This window comes from Atractosteus spatula, chromosome 2 (genome assembly GCF_055471065.1).
Source record: "Atractosteus spatula isolate fAtrSpa1 chromosome 2, fAtrSpa1.hap1, whole genome shotgun sequence".
NCBI lineage: Eukaryota > Metazoa > Chordata > Actinopteri > Semionotiformes > Lepisosteidae > Atractosteus > Atractosteus spatula.
This window is the reverse complement of record NC_142707.1, coordinates 9,781,047-9,797,413: the sequence shown is the minus strand read 5'-3', so window position 1 is coordinate 9,797,413 and position 16,367 is coordinate 9,781,047. Positions and strand designations below refer to the sequence as shown.

The following is a 16,367-nucleotide window of genomic DNA, read 5'->3' as shown; positions in this document are numbered from 1 at the left end:
ATTATATGTTCAAGCCTTTGTCCTCAAAGGATCTCCTCAGGTGAATGAATTCAGATGTTAAATTAAGAACACATACTAGACATGACCTTTGCAGAAAGAACAATAAGACATAAAGGAAATAACCTTTAAAAGATCCCAAAGTAAAGGCAGAAAAACTGACCTGCGTTTCGAGGACAAGCCAGACAGGCACCCTATTCACAAAAACAACAAACCCTCTATGCAGAAATGCTTAGTAAAGAAGCCACCCCTAGAGATGATAAAAACCAGAATTTCCCTCATTGCCTAAGAATGATGTTCTCAAATAATGTCACAATTGCATTTCTTAATAACCCCACTAATAAAATGGTGCTGATTATAACCAAAGGAGATGGGCCAACAAACTATGCCACACTTTAGAGGACAGAGGACTAAATTGTTTTAATAAGTATCAGCTAGAATCCGCTGGAAAATCCTGAACTTTCAGTCTGCCCACTTCCCCTTTTTACAAACATGTTAAATTGCACTTTCACAATCAGGAGGATCAGATGGTGTCATCGACCATAGGGTGTCACTGTAGTTCATCTTGCAATGAATGTGCTCATATCTCTCAGTCCCTCCCTGGCCAGCGTCTGGCACAATACACATGGTACAGTCACCAGAAAATGGAATTTTATTTGGTTATGCTTAGCAAGTCGTCTTAATTCTTTTTAGAAGGATACTGCCACATACTTGTATACCACCGCTGCTGCTGACCTAACCCTCTGCAGACCTCCAGTCTTCAGAACATCTGAACAAGTCATAAGGAAAACAGATGCTATTTTTTTCCCAGTGCACTCAATCTTTAAACATGCATTTACTTTTTCTAAAATTTAGTATTTTTAATGTAGTGTAAGTCAGTTTTTTTAATAAGCACAATCAGGTGCAATGTGGGACTTTTTAAATCATGTGTCATAGCACCAAACAGTAGAACACACATTTCTGCCACTGAGATGGTTTAACGATACAAATAGGTTAAACTTTTTTTTACCGATACGATTGATCCTTCCGTCAGTAAATCAGCGCTTACCTACGACTTGTTCTTTACAAAGTTCAAACAGATTCAATCAACAGGGAAGAAAAGTAAAAAAAATAACACAACAGTGCAGATTTAAAAGAACACTTTGGAACAGAAGCAGGGAAATACTAGAACTTCCATTTCAGTGCCAGTCTTACATACCATGAGCTATTTCAATATATTAATGTGAACTCAGTTTTAACAAACAATGAGGTGGTTGTACACAAATCCTGTAATGGAATGGACTGGAAGATCTGGTATTTGACTACTCTTGTTCTCCCACCCCCACCACACACCCCTCAACAGGTGCTATTAGAAATGCTATTGTCAAACTAAACAGTTTCTTTCTCTTCCAGGGCAGGTCATTTAACCTCCAGAGCCCTCACAGCCCGTCTTCCTTGCGCCCTGGCAGGTACCCACTTCACTTTGGCTTTCCTCAATTCCGTGGCCCTCCTAGCGCCCGGCCTAGCTGTGTCCCTGGGCCCCGCCCTCGGAGATGCTGTCCACTGCCGAGGTCCGCTGGGCCCCGGCCCCCGAGTCCACAAACATGTGTGGGATCTCGCTCCCGAAGTAGATCTTGCTGTTGGCTGCAATGGCCTTGAACTTCATCAGCTGGAGGTACTCCGGGGTCAGCTTGAGCTGCAGAGAGAAACGGGTGTGGGTTAGAGAGGAAATGGACAAATAAGTTCTCACCCAGGACCCAGCCTCCTATGCCCCACGCCACAAAGTAGTGAACAGCCTAGGTCCTGCAGAACTAGTATTCCAGATGAGTGGAAATTCCCAGGTACCATTTGATTTGGCGATACATGCTCATGACTCAGAGAAGCCCAAGAAAAAAAGGAGTACTATGTGGAAAGAAACAGCATCCTCCTGGGATGCGAAAAAATAATGTTTCATTAATGCTTGCCATACTTTTCAAATATCTGCTTGGAGTCGTGCAGCCAGAATCCCACAGATCACATGGTAGGAGTGCGTTTAATGCACCGGCATTTAGAATGCATGACAGCGAACTTCTTCAGCAGCTTCAAGAGACAGGGTTCAATAAACAGCAAAAGCATCATGCCGGGCAGAACAGCTCTCACTGATGACACTATAAGCTGTCAGAGGCCAAGATAGTAGCCGTGGTAAAGAATTTCCTAATCTGCCTCAAACATCCAACCCAACAACCAGGCGCACATGGCACAGAACTACTGTATACTATGGGATCAACCAGATTAAAACCAGTGGCCATGCCAAGGCTTAAAGACATCTAGCACTCAGATAGCAGGGGTCGGTCTCCCCGATCAGCTACTGAGAAGCCTGACATCTTCTAATGAATGATAAGGGATAAATAAACAAGAATGGACTTAGCAGCTTGGCATGTAAAAAAAACACTCCTCCTAAACATGAACAGACAGTAATGGAAATTTCATAACATTGAAAGGAGTCAAGGAAACCTTTATGAGGAAGTCTTAATGTATCCAACTTAGTTTGCTGAATCCAAAACAGTATAAAAAGAAATAGCTGGATACTGTCTTTATTATAGATAAGATTTGAGGAAGATCAGACTGTCCTACAGAGTCTACATCTCTTTGTAACAGAAGACAGTCCCATGATCAGTCACCTTGTTGGCTTCTGCATTCTTACGGGCAGTGTAGAACTCAGCATCCGCTCGTGCCTTTTCTCTGGCCAAGTAGGCAGCATCTAGGAAAACAAAGAGTTGAGTGAGCAACAGAGAAGCAGAGACAGAGAGAGTTCCTTAGATTCAGAACCCCTCAACCATCATCAGTGAGCTCCAGACTACCTGGGTAGCAGACATCCTCCTCAGTACAGAGGAACAGTCTCCAATCTAAAATCCTGTTGCACAATACAGTTTATCTAAGAACTCAATTTAAGTGCAAAAAGAAGCCAAAGGCCTACAGGCCCCCAGCTAAAGGCTAGACTCCCTTGCCATGGTATGAGACCTAAGTGGAGTGAACAACCCAAAGCTGAGACAGACCTTGACAAAGTCCAGGCTCAGTGAGTACAGGCTACAGTAAAGATGGACTGACAGGCAAACAAAGACCTGGAGACAGTGTGGGCGTGGGAAGAAAGACATTAAACAGTTTGTTCAGTACCAAGTACACACAAGTTAGAGGCCCTTACCACCCCCCAGGACATTTTACTACAACCAAGCTCAGTACAGAAGTTAAACAGAGAAGAATACTCAGAGAAACACAAACAGACAACACGAGAAACCAGCTCATGGCACAGTCTTTGTGCACGGCCCCAATCTGTACACAAGTTCAGAGATAAATGTTCCTTAAGTGTGAATAAGTGATCATGGATTACTTATTCAACAGATATTTAAAAGAATCTAAACAGTAGAAAAGGAGAGGCAGAAATAACCTCTTGTAACATATTACAGACATGTAACATACTGTATGGCTGCCAGCAACCATATCACCCGGCAACTTACAACTAACAACCCACTGAAGCTCAGCAGGTGTGAGCCTGGTCAGTACCTGGATGGGAGACCTCCTGGGAAACACTTAGGTTGTTGCTGGAAGAAGTGTTAGCAGGACCAGCAGGGGGCGCTCACACTGCACTCCATGTGGGTCCTAATGACCAGTATAGTGACAGGGACACTATACAGTAAACAGGCGCTGTCCTTTGGATAAGACGTAAAACCGAGGTCCTGACTCTCTGTGGTCATTAAAAATCCCAGAGCGTATCTCGAAAAGAGTAGGGGTGTAACCCCAGCATCCTGGCCAAATTACCAATCATGGCCTCCTAATAATCCCCATCTATGAATTGGCTTCATTACTCTGATGTCCTCCCCACTGAGAGCTGATGTGTGGTGAGCGTTCTGGCGCACTATGGCTGCCGTCGCATCAGAAAGCAATGTCAATGTATTTACTTTTTGTATTTGTTTCTGTTACAATCGTTTGAACAAAAACTGTTGTTTTTTTTGTGAGATAAACTTTGTTGCAAATAGCGCGTGATCCAAGGAACAGGATAACACATAAGATTTAATGATGAAGAGGAAGTGATTTTAAAGACTTCCAGACAAATCCCAGCCTCACTGAACTTGAAAATTATGTTCTATATAGGACCAGTTTGTGTTTGGGGCCAGGAATCATGGACAAGATCAGCATGAAGGCAATCTGAGAGGAGCATGTCTGAACAGGTTTCAATGTTGATGAAACCCCCAAAGTTTCACAACAATCAGTATAGGGGTTTTTCAGAAGAAAAATGCAGTCAAATAGTTGCCGTCTTACACAGAAAATCTACCAAGTTCGGAATTAATTGGCCATAATTGAACAGGAACAGTTAACATTACTTGAGATACGTTTCTCCAAACACCGCTCTTTGGAAGCCTATTAATTTAGGAACTTAAGTTTAAATCAGGGATAAAAAAAGTCACAACCTTAATGTTTAACATCATATTTAACATCTTTAGACCTTGTCATGCCAATTAAGATTTTTTAAGACTAGGTTTGTTAAAAGAGAAGCTTGGGAAGGCCTATTCTTGAGAAGCAGTTGAATATTTAAAACATCTATGGCCCTGAACTATCCAAACATGGCACTTGGGTCATATCCGTGGGTTGTTTTCAGACTTCCAGTTACAACCTTTTTATTAATTATTTCCTAAAGAGCAGAGTTTTAGAACTTCAACTGGACAAATATTACTGAAATTAAATCAATCAAGGGAACATAAAATATTACTTTTTAAACAAGTACATGACAATTCCTAAAATGGAAAGGACATCTTATTGTTTTGCTGAAAAATATTTAGTGTCTCCACCTTGTTTTGATGTTATCTAAATAATCATGAAACAGAACTTTTATGCTGAGTGAAATCTCTCTCACTATTAATTAAAAAATAATCATGATCTCACAGCACATATTACACTCCACAAGTACACAGAGTAAATTCAAATAAATTCAGAAGATGTACACAAGTGCCAATAATGTGACTGTGAGAAACGAATGGTATTAATTAGCATATTTTGCTACAGGCTGCTTGGCTGGAGAGATGCTTGCCTTGTGAAATGACTGCCTGAAATGAAAGTCTGAATATTCCTTATGATTACCCACTGCTGAGAAAAAGGGTTACTATTTATATGCTAGACAGCATGAAGAGAGGAAATTCGGGTTTTCCTCAGCCCCTGAACTTTCAATATGGATTCCGACAAACAGTTAATTAAAAAGCAAATAAAAAATCCTATAACCCACAACTTGGGTTAGATAAATAACTGTAGCTGTTCACTGCTGGCAGTTCAGCTGGTCCTTGCAGAATTACGATAAGATTCTTGTATTAGGAATTTGTCTTTTCACAGACCCCAACTTGCACTCCATGAGACACACAGACAGGGAGAGAAGCTTGGGGTCAGAGTACAGGGTCAACCATTTATACAGCGCCCCTGGAGCAGTTGGGGTTAAGGGCCTTGCTCAGGGGCCCTACGGAGTAGGATTCCTCTGCCAGCTACGGGATATGAACCGGCAACCTTGCAGCCACAGACGCAGATCCTTAGCCACAGAGCCACCGCATCGCATTATCTCCTAAATCATTCCTCCTGGATCTCAGGTTCAGTATAGTAAACAATGATTTCTGAGAAAATTAGCTTCTTTTTAATAAATATCCCCCATCTACCATAAAAAAACATCCAAAAATGTCAAATAGTACACAAGTCCTATAGATTCTTCTGGCTCTTAATTTCTGTTAATCTGCACTTCTGAATACAATTTAAATTCATCTTCAATAGGGATTTGAAAAGTAACTAATATGGATTTTTACTAAATATAATAATTTGCATCACTGTTTTTGAGTGTAAATGATGAACACTATCACATACATCATAAAGGGGAAATGCAACACTTTTTACATTTCAAGGTTAGAAAAAAAATCGACATTGATGAGTGCATTTCAAACCACTATGAAAGTAAATATATACACAGTAACTTGTAAAACCTCCAATTTCCATCACAAAATAGATAAACTTTCCAGGTATGTGCAGTGCCAACAAGGCAACCAAACGTCCAGTGAGATGAAGCAGCCCTTTTACATTGTAGACAAGATCTTAGAAGAAAGCATGGTTTTCATCGCAGAATCTAAGAATTCTTAATGCTCACTAATTTTTAATAACTGATTTGCTCCTTGTTTTTATGTCATCTTAGCAAACTTTGAATTTATATAATACAGAAGAACAATTAGACTGCAAAAAGACTGCAGCTTGAATTGTACTGAGTGCTTATTCAAGAGGATGTTAATGCAAAATGAATCCTGCAACTGTTTTTAAAAATATTTATACCTCCAAAGTTATTTTAGGGCTGACAATCTAGAATATGGTTAAAGTGGGGGAAATTCAAAAATAGATCTTCTACACACTTGTGCTTTTCTATTCTATAATGTGTTTTCCATTGTAAGCATATGGGTTTACTAGTGTGTATCTACAAGTCACTCTGCCTTTGTCTGCTTCAGCTCAGTAACATCTGTCTACTTCTGTGAGTGGATGTACATCCATCTCACAGCGATGCCCTTCACTGAACACAAAGCAGTGACTGCAAGTCAGAGGAGATGGCTGGATTACTGACAGAAGAGCTGTCACTACTGGCGGCTGTCAACATTTCCATTCTACGTTCCCTAACGTTCACCTTCAATCTCCGAGATCTTTTTTTCCGTCTCCTTCTCCATCACTTTCTGCCCATACTTGATCTCTGCCACCTGGGCCAGCTTTTCTGCCTCTGTGCAGGATAGAAACAGAATGAATTAATGGGTGAAAAAACAGATGAAGGTATCAGTTGAATTAGAGAAAGAGCACCGTTATCCCCCATTTGGGGATAAAATTAAATTAAAATTTAATTTATAATTAAAATTAAAACATTTTTAAGTCTCCTATCTTGTAATACAGCATAAATGCTTTGTTGATGTTAATTAGACTCCTAATCTGAGATGTCATAAATCCTGAGTCTACAGGCTTATTCTGTTGCTTTGAAACAGTCGCTATTTCAGAAGTTCTGTCCTTAAAACATATTTCATTTGCACTCACATGTAAGAAAAGTGGAGAAAGGCAGAGATGCAGCTGTTTAAAAAAAAATTATGATGTTTTTCATTTGAGTGCATGGGATGTATTTTTGACAGATACACTGTACCATCTTTTAATTATCTCTTTTTAACATTGAACCATATTAACCGACTTAGGTTGAGGTTGCACATTTTTGCCTCACAGTACTGGAGTCCTGGGCTCAATCCCTGGGGTGCTGTCTGCATGGAGTTTGTACGTTCTTCCCATGTTAACACAGGTTTCCACCAGGTGCTCTGGTTTCCTCCCACAGTTCAAAGACATACTGATAGGTTTCTGGTAAAAATGGCCCTGTTGTGAGTGAATGTGTGTTTGTGTCTATCTTTTCCCTGTGATGGACTGGTGTCCTGTCCAGGGTGTATCCTGCCTTACACCTCTTGCATGCTCAGAAGGCTCTGGCTCTCCCAGAAAAGTCTACTGGATAAAGCAGTTAAAGAAAGGATTAACTGACTACCCATCTTTGTACTGCTCCGTTTTGCAATGCCACCCCCAAATAAATTCACTGTTCTCTTTTTAACAGTGAAGGACTAATACTTAGACAGTTTTAATGATGTCCCATAACTTGGTAGCAAATGCAGAGTGGAATGTGCATCTTTCAGATGAACCAGGAGGTGGCACAAACCTATAGATCGACTTCTGATACCACATCCCACCCTTTAAGTGAAACAACCAATCACAGCTCATCATCACCAAGTACTTTGATGTCTCAGATATTTCCAATTTTCACTTCAGCCCCGCCCTCCTCACCTACCAATCACAGCTCTCTTCCTCTCCGTTTCTGCCTCTTTCTCCACTACTTTCTGAGTCTGTGCTGCGATCAACAGCTTCGTTTTCTCGCTCTCCCTAGTGAGAGAATAAAAAAAAATACAAACATAAAGCAGGCCTGAGACGTGCCACACTTACACTTCACATTTCCATGTCATATGCCGCACACAGCAGTGACATACATAGAAAGAGTGAAAAAGGAATAAGAGGAGAAATGGAACCTAAAGCAAAGTGCAGTTAAGACTGGCAACAAGAGGCACTTTGTCTTTTACCCAAAGGATTGTGGGAACAAACTACATAGCCATGCTGTCAAAACCGAGACCAAAGCTACTTTCATGAAATGGCTGAAAGAGAGCTTTGGATCACCTAGCTACAAAAGACTGAACAAGTTCCATGTCAAATGGCCTCCTCCCATGTGCATACTTAATCTTTTTACAGACAGGCATGCCCCTCTTAAACTCTTCATGCTTGATTATTTATTAACAAGGAAAAATGCTACAATTGTTGACTTAACTAATGACTCAAACAAATACTTCAATGAAAAGGCAGATAAATGATTATCTGTCCTAAACTCACCCAAACGAAGCAAAAGCTGACTGAGTTTGGTACGTAATGCTTAAGATTTACTAGACGCTTAGAAGAGAACACAGACATTTTGAATACAAGGTCTTTTAATGAATGAGAATCATTCTGCTGATTTCCAAGAGCATTAATCCTCAGAAGAAAGCTTTTCCTTTCTTAGCTGTATGTCAGAAATTGATTTATTACCCCACAAAACAACTGACACACATCCTTTCAAACAAGGAATGCAAGCAGGAGAGAACTTACATTAGCTCATAGTTTCTGCGTATGGATTCTGGAATGTTGGGTTTTGTAACACGAACAGCCTTGAAGGCAAGAGGAAAAAAAGGAAGAGGCGGGAAATGAAACACCAATACCAGTTTATATTATAACATATCTCACCTTTGGCCCTTTGTGGTCAGCTATCGTGCATTACAGGAAGTGTTGTATAAACAGGCATTAAGAAAATAATGAAAAAAGTCTAAAACACAAATACTACTTGGAAGGTCCTAATTAAAAAAAAGAGTAGGGATGTTTTGTTGTTACATGTTCCATAATCAATGGTGCAAATTTCAGGTAAGCACTCAACACTATATAGCATACCGTATCGAAACAAGATTTTACACTACTTTGCATAAGGATTCTAATCTGTGCACAGTTTTTACATTCTGTTGCTTTAAAGCTTGCAGTCATGACACTTTGAAGTAGCAAGTCATATTTATTATATACACATCCTACTCCACACATTCAAACCAAAAGGCAAGAAGTAAATAGATTAAAAAATTAAATAAAAATCTATCCCCCAAATCTACATTTCTAACAGAAAATATCTGCATATCTATAGCGGTTTCAGCCAACAATCATATAGATAAAAATAAAAAATAAGATTATAAACCACTTTTCTTTTAGAGAAGAAACCATTTTAGAATTCCTTTAACTTGTCTAGCAAAATGCAGTTGCATTATTAATGTGGTGTGACTGGCAGCAAACAATACTGGAATCAAACTGTCATGCAAACAGTCCTCTCCCATAGCCTATCATTACTGCCTAAATGTACTCCATTCCTTCTCTCACCTGTATGATGAGGCCAGGGGCCATGGTGGTCAGATCCTTCTGCAGAGCCAGTTTAAGGTTCTCATCAATCTGATCTGTGAAGACAAAGCCAGGGAGATCACTCAGCCACTATGACCTTATAAAACCATGGCAGCATTAATACCTAAACGCTTGCAGTGTAGCATCAGGTAGGTATTGGATCCAAGATGGATCCAGTCACCAAGTTCATTGTCAATATCCATAAACACATGAAGTATTCTATCCAAGGACATCTTAAACTTACACAGTAACCTAAAACTGTGAACTCTTAGTAATTGTTGCAAAACGTTTTCCCTGGAAGAGGGCAAAATGCTTCCAGTAACCTTTATGGATCTGCAGTCCAGACAGCTTACTACCAGTAATTTTTGCTTGACTCATGAGGTTGTTTTGCACTGACAAGGATCTCAAGGAAAGAGGAATGCGAGATAGAGTATGTGCTTACAAATAGATTGTTGTTTTCTGATAGTCTCGTTAGGTATTTCATCTTTGAATGCAATAGCTCTGGATACACTTTCACGGCAAGACCTGATGAAATTTGAAATGTGCTTTTACGTCACCACCAGCTGCGATTCTTGCTAGTAAAGGAATTAGAGTGCTCGCGTGGCCACCACAAAAACCACACCAGGAACTATACTATATTCATCACTTTTTGAGAAGAACTCTAGAGACAAAAGTTCACACTGTTCACACAGATGGCTTCTGTCTTTCATTACAAAGCCCTGCTTATTTCACACAATTGGAGTGGACCACTATTCTTTCCAATGTAAAAAAACACGAGAATATTTTTTCCACTTGAGATAAAATACACATTTGATTTTCTGTTGCCTCCATATGAAATCACCAATGATTGACATGCAGCAATCCAAAACCAAATATAATTGTTTCCGTTTCACATTTTAAGTTCCAGTTTTCAAAAAAGACATAGGTTGTTATATAATCAGTCTTTTATATTACTTAAATATTTAACAGTTGTTCCATGGTCACATGCCATTTAATTTACATATGAGGACATGGAAGTGCAGGGATTCTGAGAAAAAACACACTCATTCTGACTTACAATTAGTGAACACAAAAAATGGAAAACCTAGGGTATATGAAGGAAGACAAGTTCAGTATATTGAGACCAAGCTCTTCCACCACTGTGGTTCATGCACTCATTAAGCAAATATCCCAGAATACTCTGGGTAATGAATAAAGTCTGGACAGACCTGTCATTTTGGATCAGTTTAAAATCATTATGGATGGCATGACAGCAAGAGAGCTCAGTGACTTTGAAAGAGAGTGATTGTTAAAACGCATTTGGCAGGACCTACAGTGATGCATTCAGTGACCAGGACCGCACAACATGCTGATGTTACACAAGCAAGTGTCTAAGAAGAAGGCAGCTTGGAACTCTGATGGGGGGGGGGGAGGGATGTCATTAGCAAAGTTTAAAAGAGGCGATCAACTGCAAATCCATAAATTGCACATTTTAACTTGGGGTGTGAGTAGCCAGTTTCATCTAAAATGGTCTGCTGAGATCTCTGTGAACAGGACATTGCAGTCGGGTTACAATGCATAAGCCCGCTCATCACACCAGCAATGCACGTGGAGGAAGCGCAGTGGAGAAATGCGACGTGGTCAAATGAAACATCCTTCACCAACAAAAGGACGAGTGTTTGAGTGCACTCATTCCTTTAGAAGTCAAGTTCAATGTTAATTAAAACTAAAATGTGAGCGATCATCTTCACACCATTTTGCAGCACTTCTTTCCTGCTGTGAGGAGTTCCATCCAGCATGATGGCCACCATCCTTCGAGCACGTGTGGTTGCCCAGTGGTTTGAGGTACGAGACACTGAGCTTAACCATACTGTATATCATGGTTTTCTCAGTCGCCAGATCTGAACCAAATTGAGCATTAATGGGGTACTCCTGAATGACATCCCAGTCAGCGTTTTCCTCCCCCATCAACCAGAAATGAGTTTATTGATGTTTAGACTATGCCTTGGTGCATGCAGGGCTTACTAGCTGCTCATGATGGCCCAATGACCTATGAAGTGTGTCTATTTTTACCACTATCTGTATGTTACTATCTTTTGTTCCACAGTTTCCTATAAAAAGCTCGTTCAGCTCCAATGCTGCAATCAAATTGGGTTGATCATTGCAGGCAACACAAAAAATGTAAAAAAAACAACTAAAATAATTGCTAAGAAACAATATAAAACTGATTTACAAAATGTTTTTTGCTATATTGATAAAAGTGCAATGACAATTCTGAAAGTCATTCAGCAAGTTCCTTCTTAGCACAATATACACTCTAAAACTCATCTATGGTAAATATTTTTTGGTGCGCCCTCTGGTGTCACTTTTTATGAAATGCACTGGGTTGGGATTAAGCAGTATTTTTCAGCTGTTTCAGTGGAACACTGAGAACATCATTCACTTTTCAGGAAAAACAGTTAATTCTGTTAATATTAAGCAAACACAGAGCATCTTCTAGACCATTTTAAATGAGTTTCATATTAATTTAGTGAGTATTTCCAATTTTGAGACCATGTACAACCATGTACACCATGTACAATTTTTTTTGCACAAAGTGTCCCACTGCACTTATACAGCAGGAGCCACAGCACAATTATTAGAAGCAATGAGGAGATCACAGCACAGCAGAGGGAGTGCATTTCTCACCAAAGAGCTCAATGTAGACTTCTTGGAGGGTGTGCACACTGCAGAACTGGTTCAGCTCGTGATGAATCTTGTTGAAGATCAGGGCCTTGTCATAGTCTGCAGTGAAGTTCCTCACAATATCGTATACTCCAGGTAGAGAGAAAGAGAGAGGGAGAGAGACTCAGATTCATGCATGCTCACATGGGTTTTCTCCAGATGTGCCATGTTCTTCTTATCTTTTTAATAACGTGCTGGCTGTGTGTTGAGACTAGCATACCATCCGAGGTGTGATCCCACCTTACAGCAACACCAATCAGGAACCAATCAGAGACTATAACAAGAACAAGCAGACTTCTAATGACTGACAGATGGAGATGTGATAAATGTGCATGATTAAAGGACCCTGTAACCATGTTAATAATGGGTGTGCCCCTGTAGGTAAGGGAATTACCTGCTGAAGGGATGAGAAAGTTGACCACCTCTATCCTGTCAAAGTAGATCATAACACCGCCACTGCCAAGAGATCATAGAAACTGGAGTGAGGAAACAAATCTGTTCTCACTCCAGCTGTAGTCTGTACCCGTGTTGTAATAGGAGTATATCTTTAATATTTGCAGGCATAACTTGTACAGACCAGAAATCAAGATACAGATATAGAGTAAATATACAGGTGCTGAAGAACACAATAACAGTTGGAAGGAAGAGGAGGCCATTTTCTGGTGTGGTAAACGATAAGCCAGTGAAAACTCATTATCAAGATTGTTCAACGCTGCCAAACCACTGTGAAAGAACGGCAATATTAGCACTAGTGGTAATCTGAACTATTCGAGTTATAATCAGTGTTATTCAAATAAAGGCAAGCAAGAAAACCCATCAATATCTCACCTTGTTCCACAAGGGACGTTTTTAACCTCGTCTGTTTGTAATGTCGTCTGCAGAATAAAGAACAAGACTGAACCACACAGTGCAGAGAGCAAAAACATCAATGCACTACAACTATTTAGTTTCAATACTGACCTCACAGAAGAATTGATCGATTCAGCTTATAAGAAAAGGGCTGTTGAGTGAGATAGTTTAATTTCATGGGATCAATCCAACCGTGTGACCTGTTACACACTTTCTGTATTTAGTAATCACAGGTGGATCTCCAATAAACTGAACTTTGTTTTAGCTCACTGGTACCTTTGTAAAATGCCCATACCGTATACAGTTGTAAAAGCTTGCAAAAGGAAATCTTTCAGTCTGTCACCACTTGATTCATTTAGGAAAAACAGAATCATCTCCCGCCACTTAATGTTATGGAAAAAAAAGACATTTCTACAAATAGTTACAAGAAACTTTGACATTTATTAATTTTGGATAGAACTGAAGGATTCATTTGAAGTGGCAAAAACAGTTGTTAGTGTGGCCACAAGTGAAACAAAAGCAAAAGGTTAAAGATCTTGAACTAAAACATGGAAAAACTGCCTTCATTCCAACTTCTTGCACATTCTACAGTTCTATGTGTGGATAGATACAAACACTCCATTCGTATTGAATTTTTTATTCAAAAAAAAGTACAGAGTTACAAAGGCAAATGTTCACAAGAATACCCACCTGCACCGATTTGTAAGAGGTGATGAAGGGCAACATTAGATGGAACCCAGGACCACTGGTGGAAGTCAAGAGGGCACCACCCCTGCAGAAGGCAAGGAAAACAGGGACAGACAGGATGGGTGAAAGTGACTGAGAAGGATGAAAAAAAGTCGTGACTATAACCCATCCATTTTCTGACCACTTTATCCAATACAGGGTCATGGAGAAGCCGGAGCCCATCCTGGAAAGCAACAGGCACAAGGCAGGATACTCCCCGACGATGACTCACAAGTTTATTGCGAGGCACACACGGAAGCACACATACCAGGGCCGATTTTCCCAGATGCCAATTAACCTACCAGTGTGTCTTTGGACTGTTGGAGGAAACCTACGTGAACACAGGAAACACACCAAAGCTCTGCACAGATAGCACCAGAGGAATTGAACCCAGGGCACCAGCGCTGTGAGGCAGCAATGTTAAGCACTGCACCATCATGCTGCCCTTGTCCCTTTAACCACCTTGAAAAGTATTTTAACAGCCCCGTCCATCTGCAGTCTGATTTCATTACTTCGCACCGTTTGAGCAATGCAAAACTCTCGCTCACGAGCCGCGGGCAGAGCAGAAGCGGCACCGGTCGCACCCGTGAAGTGAGCCGTGGCCACTGACCTGTAGTACACCCCGATGTGCCCCTCCTCGATCTTGTGCACAGAGGAGAACAGGGCAGCGGCGGTGATCGCCATGACGACGGAGGCGATGGCGCCGAGCTGCGTCATCCTGTGGGGAAGAAGCAGAGGTCAGACGCGACCCAGGACCGTGAGTTCAGCATCATGCCAGGGCTGCTCGCACTGGACTGCTGACACCCTCTAAGCTGCGGCACACATCGCCTCCATAAAGCAAAGGCAATCCAAATAAAGCTGAAGCAAAGATTTTTTTTTCCTGTTCAGTTGTGTTCCCTGCTAGTTATTCTTCAAATCCCCCCTCAAAGTGTACACTTTGGAGAAACAGGATTTTTCTGATGCAAAAACCTCATGTGGATTGGTAATCCAAAGAACACGTATTGGAGTGCCCACTCTTAACTGAGAATGTCAGTCATACTGTGCTCATGTGACTGGCTGTTTCCATGTAATAAAACCTCTACCAGCATCTACCAGTATCAACACACTGATTCCTGAAGCCCCATTTTAAAATTTCTTCAGAAAATTCTTTACATGAACAGTCTATTTGAAGTGACAAGAAAAATAGATCTAAATACCTTCGCATTCCAGTGCCACAACATAGTGGGCAGAACTGTGGTTATTTTTAACACATTTCTCAAGGTGCAGATCTCCAAGTTCTAGATAACTCTTCTGCACCTTTATTTCTTTAACTTCATTTGAGGTCATCATCTCAAACTCCTTGCCACAATACAGTGCACAGCTAGTTTTACATAGTGGTTTATGTCACTACACACTGTGTAATATATTATACGTATTAAACAAAGCATTGCTTAATCTGCAGCGCACCTTGGAGAGGTGCTGACCAGTGGCTACATAACCCGGTGGAAATAATATTAATTTAAATAACCAATAAATTTGTCATGGAAAGCACTCGTTTCGACAATACTTCGAGGATCGCTCAAACTTTGACTCAATGTGCACATTTCCTGGAACGCACTGACCGGTAACCTAAGATCTTAGAACAAATAAGCGAACAGCTGCTCACTCAGAACAAACCTGCAGGCGGAACTCGCCGGTGTAGGGTCTTACAATAGGATATATGACCCCGTCTTTCTCCTGATATTAAGAAGATTCGCCTGAGAGAAGGAGGGAGATTTTATCTGCTCAGCAGTTATTAGTTCGATATAATCCCATTGACCGAGACGCTATAACCGTTGTCGGAAGTGAACGCGAATTTTTAGCACAGCCTGTATTCATTTTAGGTAAATGACCTTTTCGGTCCGCTGCCTTAACTAACATTTTTGTACTTCTTCTGTTGAATAATGTCACCCAAACGACGTGATGTTACACGTATAACAGGATACAAACAAGGAGCAAATACGCCTGTTATTCCGTTACCTGCTATTCCAACACAGAGCCTTAACGCAACGTCATTTATCTTTATAGTGCAGACAGTTATAATCAGAAGAACACATTCGAACGTCGGTGAGAGGAACCGAAACCGAAGTTAATTAAGTCCATCCGTATTTAAGAAATGTATCACACTATAAAGTCCAGACATACACGGTATTGACGACTATGGGATTTTTGAGACAGAAACACTTTTGTCCAGTCCAGTATCGAGATAATTCGGCCCCCGGTTTAAAGTAACATATCTCGAGTCGCCTTACCTGTTCACCTGTTCGCGTTCGCTCCAGACTGGAGAAATTAATCACCTGCACGACCACTTCCGGAAAAGATGCCGGCGCTCTAGTGATTTTTTCTGTGATGTCTATGGTAGAATGAAATACATTGTGGTGCAGAGACTGCCATCTACTGTAGCGGAATAAGAAGTGAAACAGATATTACCGACTTGAAGGATATTTTATGTATTGATTAATGCCAAGTGTCCAATCATGTTTTTACTGTAGATGTCTGCTAAATGTTTCGGTCATGTCAATAAAGCTCTTGGAATTTGATATTCAGTCCTGGTCCTGGAGGGTTGACGTGCCTTC

General features: G+C 40.6%; 1 protein-coding gene across 1 annotated transcript; it reads right to left on the bottom strand.

Annotated features, from left to right (window-relative positions):
- Window positions 1–391: 391 nt before the first annotated feature.
- Window positions 392–16,142, bottom strand: LOC148839189 (erlin-2). Its single transcript, XM_088908721.1, has 12 exons — window positions 16,044–16,142; window positions 14,384–14,491; window positions 13,738–13,819; window positions 13,027–13,073; window positions 12,593–12,654; window positions 12,163–12,288; window positions 9,478–9,551; window positions 8,671–8,729; window positions 7,829–7,920; window positions 6,650–6,739; window positions 2,637–2,716; window positions 392–1,672 (listed from the first exon to the last, which is right to left on the bottom strand). The coding sequence occupies exons 2-12, from the start codon at window positions 14,488–14,490 to the stop codon at window positions 1,499–1,501; spliced, it is 993 nt and encodes a 330-aa protein (XP_088764847.1). The 5' UTR covers window position 14,491; window positions 16,044–16,142; the 3' UTR covers window positions 392–1,498.
- Window positions 16,143–16,367: the final 225 nt, after the last annotated feature.